This window comes from Ostrinia furnacalis, unplaced genomic scaffold (assembly GCF_004193835.3).
Source record: "Ostrinia furnacalis isolate ACB-3 unplaced genomic scaffold, ASM419383v2 OfSCF5843, whole genome shotgun sequence".
Taxonomy (NCBI): domain Eukaryota; kingdom Metazoa; phylum Arthropoda; class Insecta; order Lepidoptera; family Crambidae; genus Ostrinia; species Ostrinia furnacalis.
Window position 1 is genome coordinate 469,159 of NW_021136082.1, and position 19,629 is coordinate 488,787.

General features: G+C 36.5%; 1 protein-coding gene across 16 annotated transcripts in view; it reads left to right on the plus strand.

The window, feature by feature from the left end:
* Window positions 1-6,077: 6,077 nt before the first annotated feature.
* The window catches only part of shot (dystonin-like protein short stop), a 150,026-nt gene continuing 136,474 nt past the window's right edge, over window positions 6,078-19,629 (plus strand). For all 16 annotated transcript variants that reach the window (XM_028316672.1, XM_028316678.1, XM_028316680.1 and 13 more), the window contains exons 1-4: window positions 6,078-6,195; window positions 6,858-6,954; window positions 7,582-7,702; window positions 8,432-8,664. In XM_028316672.1, coding sequence (XP_028172473.1) covers window positions 6,881-6,954; window positions 7,582-7,702; window positions 8,432-8,664 — 428 coding nt within the window. In that variant the 5' untranslated portion in view covers window positions 6,078-6,195; window positions 6,858-6,880. The remainder of the gene's footprint in view (window positions 6,196-6,857; window positions 6,955-7,581; window positions 7,703-8,431; window positions 8,665-19,629) is intronic.

Genomic DNA, 19,629 nt, shown 5'->3' on the forward strand with positions numbered 1-19,629 from the left:
ACATCTCCCACTTAAATTCCCGATTGTTATGTAAACGAGCATTAGAGAATTATAATTAGAGCGTTTTTGTCCTTCTTAATGTATTAGTTCTTCTTTGTTAAGATGTGTAGAGACAGTTTATAGAGCAAATTATTCTCTCATCTCTCATGACTCGAAATGAATCGCGAGCGCGCGGCAGATGTATGCGCACGAGACTCTACCTGCAAACGCTTGCGTACCAGTCCCGATCCCAATCCACTGTCTTTGGGACGGTTTAGTTAGGGCCTTTCTTGTTTTGTTAAAACAGGATTGGAGAGCTAGCGCCTTTATGCTGATAAGATTCAGAATCATTTTGAAATATGTAGTTAATTATTTCTTTGGTCTCCAAAGAAAGCATGTACCAGAGCATTCGATTTCAGCAAATAATCATCATCTCTGCATCAGTAGAAATACTTCGCAACTTTGACGTAGTTGCAAATAAACGATTTTTACCTACACATAATGCTAACGGTCATCCAAATGACGCATTAGTAATTAATTTGTATTACTAATGAGTTGGCTTGGAATATTTAAGTACATCTCCATAGCAACCGGCGTATCTCAGTTTAGTGCGCGTTTGCGCACAAAAGCTGAATTTGTTATCACAGTATACGCAAGGATATATTAGTAATAAATTCACGACGCAAATACCCAGCATTGAATCACCAAATTAAATACTTCTCAGATAAATTACGACTAAAGTAGCAGGTAGTGTCTGATTATTTCCATTTAAAAATTTTCAGTCACTTCATTTGAGTATCGTCGAAAATTGTACCTTTTTTTTTTATTCTATAATTTAAGGAGGGTTTCTTCTGAAAAAATTTTACCTTAAAACGAAGCAAAATTAAAGCAATTTATGTTATTTGGATACCGCAAATCAAAATAAATATCTAAATAAAAAATAATATTTTTTGTTTATAATCATAATCAATTTTGCCATTTAAGGACAAAATAATCCATGCAAACAATATTTAAACAGGCAAATCTTAATTACGGAAAGCTATTCAGAACAGTTGACCAGTAGATCTATCGGAATAGATCGTATAAAATTTCTAGGAAAACAATATTTAAACTAGGATATTAAAATACTGAAAGCCGTAGATACACTAGACATAGATCCACTTTGGAAAGCGGAACCGTTCATACTCAGTGGCGGAATAATAGGGAATCGAGCACTATATTTAGTGCATTGCTATGAATAGATGCGCCCACGCACCGCGTGTAAATCAACGCGGAGCTAATGTATTACAATCTCGGTACTTACACGTCTCCCGAAACCGAATGTTAAAGAAAAAACGTTTCCGTGTTGTTACTGTAAATAAATAAACTAATCACTATTTCAAAAATACTAAGGTTTGACCTGAATGTAGTACTTAGTAATCAAGAAGTATTTAATTCTAAAAAGTTGTACTTAATAAAATTATTTCCAGATAAAACAATTATGCAACGGAGAAGATAACTATGCGGGGAAATAAGTAACAACATAATTATTTTCAGGAAATAACTTATTTTTTCTGAAATGCTTTTGAGTTTCACGAGGAAAATTAGTAACGGAAAATAACTTGCAACTTTGTAGCGAACAATAAACCGCACACATTTCTTGGATAAATAATTTGATACTGAATGCTTTGTATAATCAGTAATCACATTTAAGTAGATTTTACTTTGGTAGTTTAATCTTTACCAACGTGTAAGATCATTTATTGATAAGTTTTTGTAGTAAAACTTGAATGATTTGTTTTTACACCTGGGATGTAACTTTAAAAACAAATGTAAATAAGAATACGAGTTACGTTCATTCATTTGTTTGTTTACAATGTTTGCGAGGTCGCGAACAAAGTTAGCAGCGAAGAGTCCTGAACTCTCGAAGACGCCTGGCCGCTAAGGGCAGGAGCCGTATGTGCCGCCCGCCCGCCGCAATGCGGCATCGCTCTCGTGTACACATAGCCGAAACGCAGATGGAATTTTAGTGTGCGGTCAAGACACGACAACAGATGATTATCAGACAATTAGGATGAAATTTAAAAAAAAACTTGTGACGGATAATAAGGTAAATAACTAAATACTGTACTGGGGTAAACTCTATCGACAGAAAACAAGTTTAAAATTCAATTACAAATAGTTACTGTATGTTAAAAAGTTAAAATGTTCTGAAACTGCGATATCATAAAATTAAACGTGAAGGCCACAGATAAACACTGGTTCTAAATCGGATCACAATTCAACAGGAAAAGTTTTGTAAACAATTGTGTATTTGATACTAATAACGCAATTTCGGATGGCTTTAACTGTTGTTGACGAGTTTCGACAACACGAAGGCTATTGTCGTTGAAGACAGTAATTTATGGTTAGAGACGCAGACTTGTATTTGTGTCTACATGCTTGACGTGCTAGCGTCTCGGCCGCGGGTGATATTTGAAAGAGTTTCGGTGCGGTTCAGTGGCGGCGTTCGCGTTAGCAGCGATTGAGGTGCTGGACGGATGCGTACGATTATAATTAGGATTGTATTTCTGATTCCGACGAAGCTCGGTATGGCGGGCAACACTGAATTCCATCTGAGTCATTGTGCCCGTTCTGTAGCCTTTATTTTCGTAAAATACTTAACCCTTCGCGCGCATCATTGTTTCTCTTTACCTCTTGAGCCGCAATTAAATTATTCACGCCGCTTATTTGCCGAGTGAGTTTGATTTAAATGACACGTTCGGTGAAAATATTCTTTTTAAACGCATATAGGTATGCAATAATTTCATTTTTTGTGTTACATGTGCAATGTTTTCTCTCATTAATATTGTGCAATAACAAAATTGACGTAAACGCGATAAGAAACAAATGCATGTTAACTACGCGTACAGCGTGTGATTGCGGCAAAAACTTTATGATTGACATTGTCAGTAAATTGCTAGAGGTATTCGCTCGTGTAAAATATTTACATGTATAAATTAATGTTGAATTTGTATTAAATTAAAAAGAACTAAACGATTTAGACAGCAAAGAATGTTGTTTTCATGTTCTGTCTGGCTTTCTCATCGGCAGGCGCGACATCGAGCGCGAAGAATGGAAATCATCGCGGCTGTAAATAATAAATATAGACACGTTTCACGTCCGCGTCACGCGCACTCGGGCGCAAGCGCCGGGCAGAGGCGGAATGCGCTATCTACAGCCGATTGGTACTCAATCAATATCGGAACGGTTAACAAGAGATTTAACGCATGAAATAATCAATTTGTAAACTTATTTATTTATCGACTTACAGACAGAGACAACATCAGCACTGAAAGAAAGCAAAGTCCAAACCTCGAATTCCTACGTTTATCGTGTAACCAAGTAGATAAGATCAATACACTAATACACGCACGCCAAAATAGTCAATCGACATACAAATATATTGCGAAAAAATGTAAATACTCGACTGTAATGAACAGTGAAGGAAACAGGCTGGCCGGCACGCGCGACCGACGACATATTTCCCGAGCGGATCGCGAAACAGGTTTGCGCCGGCGCATAAGGGAGGTGCATGTAACCGCTCGCCACGCCGACATGCTCTCTTGCCACACTGCATTATGTGCCACTTACGCCCGCTCTAACAATTTAACAATCCGAATGTTATAAGTTCCGTGTGTGATCGTTGCTAGGCACACCGATTTGGGTAGAAACTATCGAAGCAATCGCGTTACGAACAATTTCCATATTTGAACTCTACCTTGAACTCTATAAGCAATGCTTGACGGATAAACACCTACATGCTGGATTAGTAGCTCGTGACTATGTTCAGTGGAACAATAGGACATTTTTATAGGCTAGTAGTTAAAGCATATGCCCGTGACTCTACCTGCGTTTAGTTTGTCATAGAATTATTACTCATGAATTAATTAAGCATTCCTTGACCCTTTAGCCCTTCAACTTAAGCTTTGTGCTCATCAGAATCATTTTAGCATCATCAGACAAGTTCATTCATAGTAGTACCTACTAGTTACATACTAGCCACTTTTTAAGAGGTCACTAGAAACAACATCATTTAAACTATTGTAAGGTTTTATCTTATTAGGTTAAATCTCTAGAGCTTTGAAAATTAACCAACGCTTACGGAAAACCCGAAAATGTTAAACAGTTTAACACTTTTTTCCGTTTCTTTTTTCACATCAAAACCGGAATTTTGTGACAGTTACTCGTAATTATTACACGAGTTATCTCGTACGAGATATCTTTTACGCTATCGGCAACACATCGCTATCTGAAATTTCTGAGTCACGGTGACGTTAGTGTAGCTTGAAGTAATAGTCGAGTAATTGCGTGTTACTTTTTTAAAGAAACTGAAGAAAGTTATAATATCATCAAAAATATAATAGAAATGAAAACTCTTTTTTTGTAAACTTACTCACTTATGCTTTTATTCTTGTTCACTGGGAATTATAAACACACTTTTTATGTATTTATAATAATAATTACATTAATGAATGCTATGAAAGTTGGCGCATTGTGGCATAGACGCATCGTTCTGGTTAATCTGGCATTTAACAGGAGTCTGTCGTCAGAAGAATAGAATATACGCAACTAGTGAGGTACTGGCGATACAGAAATAGCTGATGTGCATGTTCGAATATATCTGCTTTATACGACTCTTGCGCAGGGTTGCTGCAACATGTTTCAACTGTAATTGAAATAAGGTCGACTCACATTTTAAACTGTTTTACTTTAAAAATTCTCAAGATTGAAATAAAAAAAGTCGATTAAAATGTGATAAATTATTTTGTTTCATTTGTGGACCACTTCACATTTGGACATTATTTATTCATTGTATTTGTTAACATTTTGATTTATCAACGACTGTTATTTCTATTTAGCCTGCGGCCGATGACTTTGTTGTTTAATCTAAAAATTTCCCGACTTTTTAACATTTAGCCTCATATTATGAAATACTATGAATAATAAAGAATGTATTTCTAAAACAACTTTATTTTCAAGTTTTATTGCCTTCACAACCCATTTGACGATTAAGACGTGTATTTCCTATGAGTAACAATCATTATATTTATTTAATTACTAGAATGAACTGTATGTAGGCACTAAATAGTTTTAAAACTGGTTTTACATGTCATCCATCAATTCTTCTGCTAAGGGGTTTATTGTGTGAGCCCTACCAACGCGCACTGGGTTTGGGGCGCGCGCTCAGCCGTAGCGTTGCAAAACCGCCAAGTTGACGATTATAGCCGGATCGTAAAATAAACACGGCAACAGTGATTTATAACACTTGTCAACAGACGAGGAAAAACTTACTTTTTAATTCTACGTTTTCAACGCTTTGATGATGAGCTATTGTTGAACGGCAACTGACTAGAAACGGTACGGGTACGATTACATGTGACCTTTAGCTGTGTAACTGGATCCTGTGAAGATTTCTATGTAAACATCTGGCTCGTGGATATGTAAATATATCAAGGTAATTCCTGATTTAGTAGGACTAGATAACTTCCTCGTTACACCATTCAGTCAATGAGATTTTCATACATCTGCTGGATAAATCTGGCATATTTTTTATTGAATTTGTTTGATAATACGACGTCTGTCATTTCTGAAGCAATCACTAAGAAACAAATAAGACACGTCAATCGGAGTCCAAGAAGCCACATTATCGGAAAATCTTTTAAAATATTTCCATTATTATCACGTGTTAGAAATTCATATTTAGAACTACAATACAAGGGACAAGGACGTACGTGCTCGACGTTCATAACTCAATGAATTTATCACAGAGATTCAGCAACGCGTTATCTGCCAGATAAGATTTTAGCGTGACGACAGCGAGTATTTACACGTTCTAATCGGTACATTATGAATCTTAAAGTACTTTCTTTTTTGTATCACGAAATGCGCATTGCGCATCATTTGCTATCACAAAGTAATTCGAAAATCGAAGGTAACCTTGGCTTAAGGATTATCAAATTTTCCACAAAATATTAAATACATAGGGGCCGTCCATATATTACGTCNCTATGGTGGGAATCGTAGTCCGGCTGGTGTAAGTATTTAGGTAGACAGCTCAAAGTTGCCAGAGGATCGCCAGGCATATCCTTCGGGATCTGGACACGCTGGAACACCTGGTGCTCCAGCATAAGGACTGGGAGAGCAGCCTACATTCGCTGTCGAGCGATGTGGAAGAAGTCCAGGCTACTTTCAGAGGTAAAATAGAAAGACACGGGTCTAAACGCGACGTTTATTAATGAGTTTGTGTACTCACGGCTTGACGTTTCGGCTGCGATGCTGCAGCCGTGGTCACAACTGGTCGCAGACTGGCGGATCGCGACGTCGTCCGTTCGGGCGGGCTTGAAAATTTTCAGAGGTATTGGGTCAAATCTTCTGTCTTTTTAACTACCCTGAAGGCCTACCTACCTTTTATGCCGCCATTTTATCCATTTTACGCGATATGCCCATACATTTGTCATCTATAATCGTCGTAAAGATTTTATCACGGTGGGAATCGTAGCCCGGCTGGTGTCAGTATTTAAGTAGAGAGTTCACCTTGTACTACAAAATTTTGTTTTATTTATTTTTATTTTAGTTAAAGTAGAATAGAATAGAATATATAGAATAGAATATTTTTTTTTTATTGATGTAATACACTGTAACATTTTATATTGAAACCCTGGCTCCTAAACTAGTGTAAACTGTATTTCAGGAGCCAAAGTTAAAGCTTCTTCAGAGATGCTCATTGCTCTTCATTCGTTACATGTACCGTGAGTTCTTAAGTCTAATCTAATAGGAGTTACAAACAAGATGGGTTTTCTAAACAAAATTGTTACAAAAAGAAACATTTTTAAGTGACGGCATACGTTTTCTTTCAGGCATCGCCCTCAAGACCCCGGCCATGAAGAAGAATCTCGACAAAGTGATGGGCAAGTGGAACGACATGCAGTCCAAGAGCCAACTCTTCGTTGAAAGGTAGGCACAGTCGGGACTGCATAACAATTTGTAAAATACTAACAACGGATTACATACTCTTTCAACCAAAGTTTTGGATTCATATTATGAAATCAATTTTAATTTTAAACATATCTCATGCAGCTATGAAAACTTCACCAAACTTCAGAATCTACTAGCATCTGTTTAGCCTGGATTTCTGTGTCTTAAAAACGTGAAATCTAATTGAGAATCTTTACCGTTTGAAGCCGGTAGTCAGTGAGTGGCCCTTGAAATAAAGACTTTCATATTATACATGAAAATGGAGGGGTTCATCAAACAATCTTTCTTTTCTAAAGGAAACTTAAAGCGTAGCTTCATCGTTTAAACCAGTGGTTCTTAACCTTTAAGTCATGGGGGACCATTTTACCAAATTTCTGTCGTGTCAGGGACCATCTCATAATGTTAATAGGTCAAAAGTAAACTACTTTGACTCCAAAAATCAGTTAATAGTGGTTTTGACCAAGGCGTGCAAGTGCACTTCGTGGACCACTTGGAATGCCTCCAGCGACCACCAGTGGTCCGCGGACCACCGGTTAAGAACCACTGGTTTAAACAGACTCACAGAGTTTATATCATGTCTTACTAATTACGTGATGCTCCCTACAGGCTGAAGTTCGTGGAGATAGTAGTGAACAGCATGGAAGAGAACCACCAAACCATCTCCGAGCTCGAGATCAAGCTCGCGCAGTTCAACGACCTGCCCAACGACGTTGAGCTCTTGAAAGACGTAAGTTATTTTGAACTTTAAAATAAAGGAATAAGAGTCTATATCCCACGGGACGTATCTTGTGGTACACATAGCTACCTTGCCCGAAGACGTCGAGCTCTTAAAAAGACGAGGGTTATACCTAAAATTAATCCTTTTGATTGCTTTAGAAGCTTGTAACTAAAGATGAGAGGCTCAATATCTATTGGAACTTAATCTGTGTGATACCGAGCTTGAAACGGAGTTTTGGGCCGACACTGCATGGGTTTGTTGTCGATACGACAAGAAGAAGATCAACCCATCATAAAATTACTCCTTTCCTCTCCTTTAAGCGACAAAAAGCACTCCTATTTTTCAATCTAACTTCTGCCTCTATCTTTGTTCCGGCGTTTCTTCTCAGCACTTGCCATATGTTTGTCTCGAAGCGCTGGTAGGGCCCAAAAGATAAGGAGACATGTAAAGTGCCCCATAAGGGCTACCTTTTTCTTTTTTTATTATTTTCTATTGACGTTCATAAGTGCCACTTGTGGTCTAAACTGAATAAATATTTTTGATTTTGATTTTTTGATTCTTTTTAGGTTGTCTGTCCATCAAAATAGAGTCGATTAGTAACTTAGGAGTTTGTCTATGTAACCTCAACAGTACTTCTAAGTTAATAGTTTAAATCGAGTTCCAGACCTTAAACCATTGCAATAACTTTCAAAATAACGTCTACCATTTTTCATGGTCTAATCAAGGTTACCTTCACAGATGCACGAAGACCTCCTCCGCATGCAAGTAGCGGTCAGCAAGCAGCAGATCCAAGTAGACCAAATGAATGACGACGCCGAGAACTGCAGGCGACTGGTAGAGACCTCCCGCGCCGCGCTACCCCACTCCTCTCTGCCCAGGGCTGGGAAACACATCGACCTGGAGAGGTTGGATAAGGAGGTGTCCCAGCTGAACAGCAGGTGGAATAACGTGTGCAGCCAGCTGGCTGAGAGGTAAGATACAGGAAAAAGAAAAAGTATTTGTTCGTTCTGTTACAGATAGCCCTCGCACCCTATATTGCTTGCTTGACATTTCGCCTTTTGCCGACTCATCCTTTTCCATCCATAGCCTGCGATCCCTCACATCTCCACGCCAGTCTCAATCCACCATCCGAACTAGACGGCTGTCTTATCCTATTTTTTTTTAATAATAAAATCGTTTATTGCAAGAAAAACAATTACATTTTTCATATTAATCTTGGACTCCACACTAGGCAAGCCTGTCTCGTGGAGGTCAGGAGATAACTTTACAATATTTTGGGTACTTAAAACTATTATTAGAACATAAAAACAATAAAAAAATCAATAATTGTGCTATATGTTTTATAAGTATGGATTATGTATGTGTCGTGTATTAAGTAATTAGTGATTGATGATAAAAATCTCATATTTCTTTTTTAAAAACCCAAATCCTCAGAGGCTCATAGCAGTTCGTTTCTGCCAAATGAATTCCACTGCTGGACAAAGGCCTCCACTAAGGATTTGAACAACGACCGGTCCTACCCTGACGCATTCAGGAGGGCAAATTATTTGTTCGTTTCAGGCTTCAGCCAAATGATGTCCACTGCTGGACAAAGGCCTCGCCGAAGGAATTCCACATCGATCTGTCACAAAAATTATTGGAAGTTTTTTTAGTCCGTAAGCGCAAAGGCCATCAAACCTTTAGCCTATTTTTCTCCCTTAAGCCCGTCAAGGTTATTCTAAACACTCAACAGTAAATTCATAAAATCAAATCAAATCATTTATTTTGCGAAAATGGGTTTACATCAGTAGGTGTTACAATTTTTCAAGTAGGTATCTCCATCTTCCACCTTTAGGCATGCAAAATTATTACTGTAATTGTCATTTATTTTTCATGCTGTGTGATAAAACTTCTTTGTGCCTCTTCAATTGCCGTAAATTTAGCAGTTCTGCGCTCTGCGGGCTATGTAAATCTACTATTATTGGGTCAGGTCAGTGGAAATTAAACTCCGTATAACTTTTCAGCACTTTCACAGTATATTTCACACAACACTTTTACAATATTAATATTTCGTCCTTAACTGTTACTCCGCTCAGCGCTCGATCAAGACTGACTCTCGCTCTGCTATCGAATGCCCCGCTCAAACACCCCCACCACAAGTCGGTGTGCTGTGATTGGTCGACGCTTCCGATTGGCTGACGTCTCTGATTGGCTTTTGTAATTGTAGTCAAATTAACAACTCGTAACAGAAATTGATTGAAAACTAAAGAAAGTGTATAATAATAAAATATTTCTAAAAATAGTTTTATATTTTACCATTATAATCGACAATAAATATTAATAAAATTGCCGGTAGTTATTAAAATAATATTTGTTGCAATCCTAGTTAATTGAACCAAAATAAACGGAAATCAAATAAAATACATTAAATAAAATAGGTTAATTATTACTTCATTGTTACAATCAATTTCAAAATATTTAATATTAAATATTAAATTACTAAAATAACAATAGTTATTGTATAAATATAAATATGACGCTAACAGCTCGGCCATCCTACTTAAAGCGAGTCCCATCGCTTATTATTTCATTTAAACAAAAAATATAACATGCAATATAACATAATTGACATTTCATGGAAAAAAACATCCTAATAGACTTAAAATAAATATTAGAACTAATTCAAATTGGTTTTATCTACAAAACTAATCATAAAGAGTTGGTGTAAATTATAATTACCTATTTCATTTAGATATATTAAAAGCATATAATAAAGTGGATATAAAGTCACCGACATCATACTATTTATTATTACAACAGACAATCAACATGTTACAAGTGTTTCTGAGAGAGGACATTACCCAATTTAAATTTACTATTTACTCATCTTTTGCAATGTCATTTTCAGATGATTCAGACTCAAAATTTTTATTGAAATTCATCCAAATCTACCCACTTTTTCGAGTAAAAGGTGTGTCCTTAATAACAAACCTGTCAGTATCGAGGACTATACGGTAGGGATCTTGATAGTTTACTACAGGTTTCCATCTTTTTATTTACCATCGTGAGGTAGGTACTTGNCAATGAGGTACGTATGTAGGTAAGTATTACTGTTATTTTACCTTTGTAAAAATAAAATTTCAAATATACCTACTTAGGATTAAAAATACTTATTTTATTACAATGTGTTCATACATCATACCTATTTTAACATAAGACGAATAAATTAAACATACTATTACAGAAAAAAGAAGAAATAATGAAAAGTCATTATTTCTTACCTACTTACTACGCAAACACGAAACGGCTTCATCCTAGACCGAAAGGCGTCACCCGAAAATCATGTCGTCACCGGAAATAATTATAATTAATGTAAGGGACAAATTAACGAAATTATAATAAATTATAATACAGTTCAATTGCAAATTTTCCGTTCTATCCAATGGTATATTAGAACTAGCTTTCCGCCCGCGGCTACGCCCGCGTGGAATTTTGTCTGGCACAGAAAAACTTTATCACGCTCGTCCTTGTGTTAAAAACCGGGATAAAAACTATCCTATGTCCTTTCCCGGGACACAAACTATCTCTATGCCAAATTTAATCAAAATCGGTTCAGTGGTTTAGGCGTGAAAGCGAGAAACAACGACGCGACACCCGAACGCCGCACAATATTTCTTTCTCTTTATGTCCATTTTTAAATAATACTTCGATCAGAATTAGGTACTACAACGCACGCCAGCGTCCTGACCTGCGCGCGCGTGACACTCGACTGATATAATACCCGCCGGCGGGGCGCTTCGCTGTAGGTAATTATCGGATGTACTGCGCGGAGTGAGCCAGGCCTGCTACAGGTTTCCATCTTTTTATTTACCATCGTGAGGTAGGTACTTGCCTCTCCACGCGTACCAGGTCTCTATCATTGTACTGTGTGGCCAGTGCTTAAAAATTAATGGCATACTTTACCTTCTGTTCCACTTTTACAATTCTGAAGGGCTCTTCGGTGTAGTCTTATGTTAGTAATGTAACAATACCAACCTGTATGTTTGTAGGTGCTTATCCTATCATTTGTCGTCGCCGCCATGGATGGATGGGGATAATGCATCTAAAATAGTGCGATAATCTAAAATATTTAACCTGCCCACTAGTCTGGGCCTTTTGAATATGCTTTATATCGTAGGACACGACAAAGTCTTGAAATACTTTATAATAGGTACATATCGGTTTCTGTGAGACATCTATAATATTTTTATAATTGTAAGATAATATTCCTGACCTCTCAAACCACGTAACGCAATCAGCAGAAACTTGGATTGCGCGCATTGTATACATACATGAGAACCTCAAGAGTCAAACTTAATATCGTTAGGGAATTATAAGGATGTCTAGTTTTTCAGTAAAGGGATGACCTTACAAGACGTGGCGAAAAAGAACACAAGTTCAGAGAAGAAGAAGAAGAAGAAGAAGGAAGACCTTACAAGACAGGACGCGCCAGAACGTCTTCCACTAAGTACGAGATGATATTATCTGATATTATATTGATCTTTTAGGTACCGTGGCAACTACTACTCCAAGCGTAATGACCATATTAGCTCCTACACCACTGAGGGTTGGCAAGGTTGCGTCATCATTTTGATAAACCATTTTTAGGTTCAGAGAATTGGAATCTGAATTAAAGAGCATTTACTCCCTAGATTGATGCGACAAGAAATTATAGACCCATTTACTTTTAAATCCATTACATACCGTTACACACATTTTTTGATACCAGTAACCTCTGTCATTACTTAAGATACAAGTTTCTGTTTTGAAGTATTTTCGGACTCATTAGAAACTGACTTTCCTATGTTTTTATAACAGTTGGAAGTAAGATGACCAACCCGATCACATGTCATGCATTTAGAAGGAGCTTTATCGCACTTATAACTACGGTGACCCACCTCATTACAGTTGTGACATTTCACGGAAGATGCCGTCTTTTCACACTTGAAACTTGGATGCCCGATCTCGTTGCAGTTGAAGCACCTAATCATGTGGTTGGTGTTACCTGATTTCGAAGAATCTGCGCAATCCACGTTGTTTTCAGAACGTCTCCTCCTCATTGTATCTTGGTTGTCTCTACTCTGCCCTATTTTAACTGTTTTGAAATATTTAAGCACCTCTTCTGGCTCTCGAAATTGAGCTGCCTGGGCACCAACTTTTACTGCCCGATCCTCTATACTGTACAAAAGACAATCTACTGCTTGTTTGCCGGTGATTTTACATCTATTTAACAAATTAATTTTTGCATAATAGTAATGCTCTAACGAATCACCATATTTAGCCTTCTTAGACAACATTTCGGTTAAGAGTTCGGCATAATCTTCTTTACATGGAAAGGATTCAATTAGTTTCCTTTTCCATTCTGACCACGTATGTAATATCGAAGTTAGACCCTGATACCATGTTCTAGCAACGCCGCTTAATTTTGGTAGGGAATAGTGGATAATCTCCCTCTCTTCCCATCCATAAACCTCAGCACATTCCTCTACTTTAGTGATCCATGTCGAGACAGTTTGATCTCTAGATAAAGGGTCGAACTCCGGTATCACACTCGAATTAAAAGTAATTTTCGGCTTATCCGAACTCTTAACCTTTTCTAAAATAGACAAAAATTTATCAACTAACTTGGTATCCCGTTCCTCTTCTCTGTTCTCCGATGGTCTTTTTCTTTTCGGAGATGGCGACTGATTTCTTGATTCTGAAGATGAATAAATGACCCGTGCCCTTTTCCTTGAGTCACCAGTTCCGCGCCTCTTCCTAGAGCTTCTTTTCTCCCTTGGTGGTGGAGAGAGTGGCTCTCCTTCAGTTTCCGACGAAGTGGTATAGCGCCGTCTCCGCAATACTGGTCGTGAAGATCGGTTTGTTCTCCCCTTACAAGTAGCATGTCGTACGCCTTCTTGCCTTGAAGGTAGTATAACACTTCCCTCTTCATCAGATGTATCCTTATCCCTATCCTCAGGTACCCCTTTGTACCTCATCCTCAACCCTCCACCTAGGGCTGTCCTCCTTTTAGACCCTCCACCTAGGGCATCCCTTCTTTCAGACCCTCCACCTAGGGCATCCCTTTCAAACCCTCCACCTAGGGCGTCCCTCCTTTCAAACCCTCCACCTAGGGCATCCCTCCTTTCAAACCCTCCACCTAGGGCATCCATCCTTTCAAACCCTCCACCTAGGGCATCATCGCTATCCTCCATCATTTTTCAATGATCTGAAACTTACAGAGGCCAGCTTAATATATGTCACATCAGTACCACCTCAATTTTATACTTTAAAGTAAATACCACTGCCTAATATGAACATCTATGCGTATTATAAATCGGAAAATTGTATTTCAAAATTACATTTAAACCACATCATAGTAATTAGAGCAATGTAATCTTCATAAAATTAGCAAATGCCAGGATTAATTTAATCACCTAGCGGCGTAATAAGTCAACAAACACTTAACATTAACTTTATTATAAACCAATAAATGTTATAATATTACAATAGCATTGCATCTTTAAGTTATTTACATTATTATTTAACTGTAATAAAACCGAGTTAAAAATATTAAAAATGTAAAACGTGGCACAAAAAAAATCCATAATTCAGTTAATTAAATTATATTTCCTAGTTGCAAGACAATATTTTTTTTTTAATTTTTTTTTTCTCTCACTTCACAATTTATCAGAGGAATTTAAAAAAAAGTTTGCCCATAAATAGCTTTTAAAAATAAGTGAAAAATCTTTTCATATTTGTTGATCAAGTCAAATAATAAAAGAACAAGAAGGGAGTGAAAGAAGAAAAAAAAAACTCGTACATTAGGTTACCCATTGCAAATTTACTAACGTACTTACGTTTGTTTTCTGGCTTGTGGGCGTAAGAAAATGCAAAATTTTCTTGGTAATCCCACTTCTGACCTATTGGGTCAGGTCAGTGGAAATTAAACTCCGTATAACTTTTCAACACTTTCACAGTATATTTCACACAGCACTTTTACAATATTAATATTTCGTCCTTAACTGTTACTCCGCTCAGCGCTCGATCAAGACTGACTCTAGCTCTGCTATCGAATGCCCCGCTCAATCACCCCCACCACAAGTCGGTTTGCTGTGATTGGTCGACGCTTCTGATTGGCTGACGTCTCTGATTGGCTTTTGTAATTGTAGTCAAATTAACAACTCGTAACAGAAATTGATTGAAAACTAAAGAAAGTGTATAATTATAATAAAATATTTCTAAAAATCGACAATAAATATTAATAAAATTACCGGTAGTTATTAAAATCATAATTGTTGCAATACTAGTTAATTGAACCAACATAAACGGAAATCAAATAAAATACATTAAATAAAATAGGTTAATTAATTACTTCATTGTTACAATCAATTTAAAAATTACTAAAATAACAATAGTTATTGTATAAATATAACGCTAACAACCTATAGTATTGTTCATAACTTTATATTAAATAATAACTTTATCAAGAAAAGTTACATAACATAAAATATTTCTTTTTGGCAAAGGAACACATTGGCGTAGTTATTTTTACAAAATTTGGCGGTTATTTAATTTTTTTTTTTATTTCTGGTTTTGCTTTTTATTTTCATATTGTCATTGTATTGCTTAGGACATTGTCCTGTTTTGTATACGTAATAAAATAAATAAATAAATAAATAAATAAATAAATAAATAAAAGTCCAAAATGACAATGTTCCGAAGATTTCCGAAATGCGACACTTGGTGATAACATAGCTTATATGATGCATTACATAATACAAAAGTCAATTTCTTAAGAAAGCTTAAGAATAACGAATAAAATAAAAATAAATGTTGAGCTCCATACAAAAAAAAAGGAAATTGTCAATAACTTATTAAATAATAACTTTATCAAGGAACGTTACATAATATAAAATATTCCTTTTTGGTAAAGGAACACATTGGCATATTATTTTTTTCAAAATTAGGCACTTGATTTTTGAGCGACGCTAAGTCTATGAAGCTCTAATATCAGCCCACCGTGCGTCAGCTGTGATCATTGTGCTACTTGGACATTAATATACCATGTCGAAATTTTCAATAGCGTCTCTAATCTGTTTTTTGCTTAGTTACATGTCTTCATAAACAAAGCAGTAAACGTATTGGCTTTAGCGCCATCTTTTGACCTAGCACGCCAAATAAATACTCCGCTCAAGTTGCTAGAAAGCATTAGCGGGTCGCGAACCGCGGGACGGTCAAGTCCGCTGCGGCACACTAGCGCGATCAGAGCCCCGATTACGGTAATATTTAACGTCTACAATCCAGACACGCTTCTTCGATTCTGCGATGCGATTGGTCAAAACAGTCAGCTGTCAGTCAACGTCAGCTGTTTTGACCAATCGTATCGCAGAATCGAAGAAGCGTGTCTGGATTGTAGACGTTAAATATTACCGTAATCGGGGCTCTGTTATCACCAGTAGGCAACACACGAGCCTTATTATTATTATATTAAAGATTAATAACAGTTTTAATCAGGAAAAAATCACAATAGCTATAATTCACAAATTAAGTCACTTTTTAATACGGTTCATTTAGGAAGGCTATTTTCTATAGTCTTTCTTTGTTTGATGACCTGGTCACCAGTTTGCCGTGCTTCAAACTAGCTAGGAAATATGAAAATATGGTATACAATCTTCAGAAGAAGTCAAATCCAAAGCCACGAATTAAAGCTCCTTCACCATCATGATGATTGTCCTCGAAAACCGCAACTAATATAAACATTTTCATCCACTGGATTTTTTGCGAATTTCTTCGTCATTTGTAATAAATTTTTGGCGTAAATAAGGTTCTTTATATGTAGACGGCCAAGTAAATAAATTAGAATGCTAACAATTAATTTTATCTATGGACCAACATACAAAAGCGATGTTGAAAAAGTTACATTAACACTGACGTTACGTACCACATACGTCGGGTGGTCTATCTCAACTACTTAGGAACGTGCTACCCATCTATTTTCTCCCGTCACACACGCATCTCTGGCCACTAGGAAACTACCAAAAAGGACACGCAAAAATTCCCGCACAAAATGAAGTTTTGAACGAAAACCCGTTTGACCGACGTATCACGTACGTACGTCAGTGGTTAAGGGTTAAGCATCCGCAGAAATACAGTCCACTGATACATCGAAAACCTAGCCTAATAGGTCATGAACCAAAATTTATAAATTTAACCGCCATCTTTTTACAAACCAAAATTGATGTAGGATTTAGGCTACTACACCTTTTTTAGGGTTCCGTACCTCAAAAGGAAAAAACGGAACCCTTATAGGATCACTTTGTTGTCCGTCTGTCTGTCTGTCAAGACCCTTTATCTCAAGAACGCGTGGACGTATCAAGCTGAAATTCACATGAAATACTCAGGTCTATTGTCCCTTTAAGCTGTGAAAATATCAAACTTCTAAGCCAAGCCAATCAAAAGATACAGCCGATTATGTCGATATTTTTAACAAATTATTGGGTCAGGTCAGTGGAAATTAAACTCCGTATAACTTTTCAGCACTTTCACAGTATATTTCACACAACACTTTTACAATATTAATATTTCGTCCTTAACTGTTACTCCGCTCAGCGCTCGATCAAGACTGACTCTCGCTCTGCTATCGAATGCCCCGCTCAATCACCCCCACCACAAGTCGGTGTGCTGTGATTGGTCGACGCTTCCGATTGGCTGACGTCTCTGATTGGCTTTTGTAATTGTAGTCAAATTAACAACTCGTAACAGAAATTGATTGAAAACTAAAGAAAGTGTATAATAATAAAATATTTCTAAAAATAGTTTTATATTTTACCATTATAATCGACAATAAATATTAATAAAATTGCCGGTAGTTATTAAAATAATATTTGTTGCAATCCTAGTTAATTGAACCAAAATAAACGGAAATCAAATAAAATACATTAAATAAAATAGGTTAATTATTACTTCATTGTTACAATCAATTTAAAAATTACTAAAATAACAATAGTTATTGTATAAATATAAATATGACGCTAACANATTCCACAGATTGCTCTGATGCATCTCTTTTGGGCTATAAAGGCTCTATTTTTGTCTGTGCTATTGCCCCATAGCATAAGGCCGTAGCGTGCTATTGATTCTACATATGCCCTATAAGACATAACAGCCGTTTTACTGTTTGTTACCTTTTTAACGTGATTTAGGGCATATCCAAATTTATTTATTCTGTTACATATGTTCTCAATATGCTGCTTCCAATTTAAATCCTCGTCAATAGTAATACCTAAAAATTTTATACACTGTGCTTGCTGAATTTTATTAATATTTAGCTTAAAATTATACTTCGCGTGTTTTGATTTGTTAAATTGTACAAATACCGATTTATTTAGATTAATTGTCAAATTGTTACTCTCAAGCCATTCTATTATATTATCAACAGTGTCATTAATGTCAGTCTCATGATTCAATATCGAGTTAGTAATGTTAGTAACGTTAATACCAGCCTGTATGTTTGTAGGTGCTCGTACTATCATTTATCGTCGCCACCATGGATGGATGTGGATAATGCATCTAAAATAGTGCGATAATCTAAAATACTTAACCTGCCCACTAGTCCTGGGCCTTTTGAATATGCTTTATATTGTAGGACACGACAAAGTCTTGAAATACTTTATAATACATATCGGTTTCTGTGAGACATCTATAATATTTTTATAATTGTAAGATAATATTCCTGACCTCTCAAACCACGTAACGTGACTTTTACATCAATTTTAAAATCTAGCAATTCGCAATCAGTAGAAACTTGGATTGCGCGTATTGTATACATACATGAGAACCTCAAGAGTCAAACTTAATATCGTTAGGGAATTATAAGGATGTCTAGTTTTTTCAGTAAACGGATGACCTTACAAGACGTGGCGAAAAAGAACACAAGTTCATCGCCATTAATAAAAGAAGAAGAAGAAGGAAGACCTTACAAGACAGGACGCGTCAGAACGTCTTCCACAAAGTACGAGATGATATCTGATTTCTAGGTAACGTGGCAACTACTACTCCAAGCGTAATGACCATAATTAGCTCCTACACTACAGAGGGTTGGCAAGGTTGCGTCATCATTTCGATAAACCATTTTTAGGTTCAGAGAATTGGAAGCTGAATTAAAGAGCATTTACTCCCTAGATCGATGCGACAAGAAATTATAGACCCATTTACTTTTAAATCCATTACATGCAATTACATACATTTTTTTTTTAAATACCAGTAACCTCTGTCATTACTTAAGTTACAAGTTTCTGCTTTGAATTATTTTCGGACTCGTTAGAAACTGACTTTCCTATGTTTTTATAACAGTTGGAAGTAAGATGACCAACCCGATCACATGTCATGCATTTAGAAGGAGCTTTATCGCACTTATAACTACGGTGACCCACCTCATTACAGTTGTGACATTTCACGGAAGATGCCGTCTTTTCACACTTGAAACTTGGATGCCCGATCTCGTTGCAGTTGAAGCACCTAATTATGGGGTTGGTGTTACCTGATTTCGAAGAATCTGCGCAATCCACGTTGTTTTCAGAACGTCTCCTCATCGTATCTTGGTTGTCTCTGCTCTGCCCTATTTTAACTGTTTTGAAATATTTAAGCACCTGTTCTGGCTCTCGAAATTGTGCTGCCTGGGCACCAACTTTTACTGCCCGATCCTCTATACTGTACAAAAGACAATCTACTGCTTGTTTGCCGGTGATTTTACATCTATTTATCAAATTAATTTTTGCATAATAATAATAATTTTAGCATTTAAGGTGTGTTTACTAACCACACTATGAACTTATGAGTTGTTCGAAATAAAAACTTTTTTTCTTTTTTTTTTTTTTTATAATAGTAATGCTCTAAAGAATCACCATATTTAGCCTTCTTAGATAACATTTCGGTTA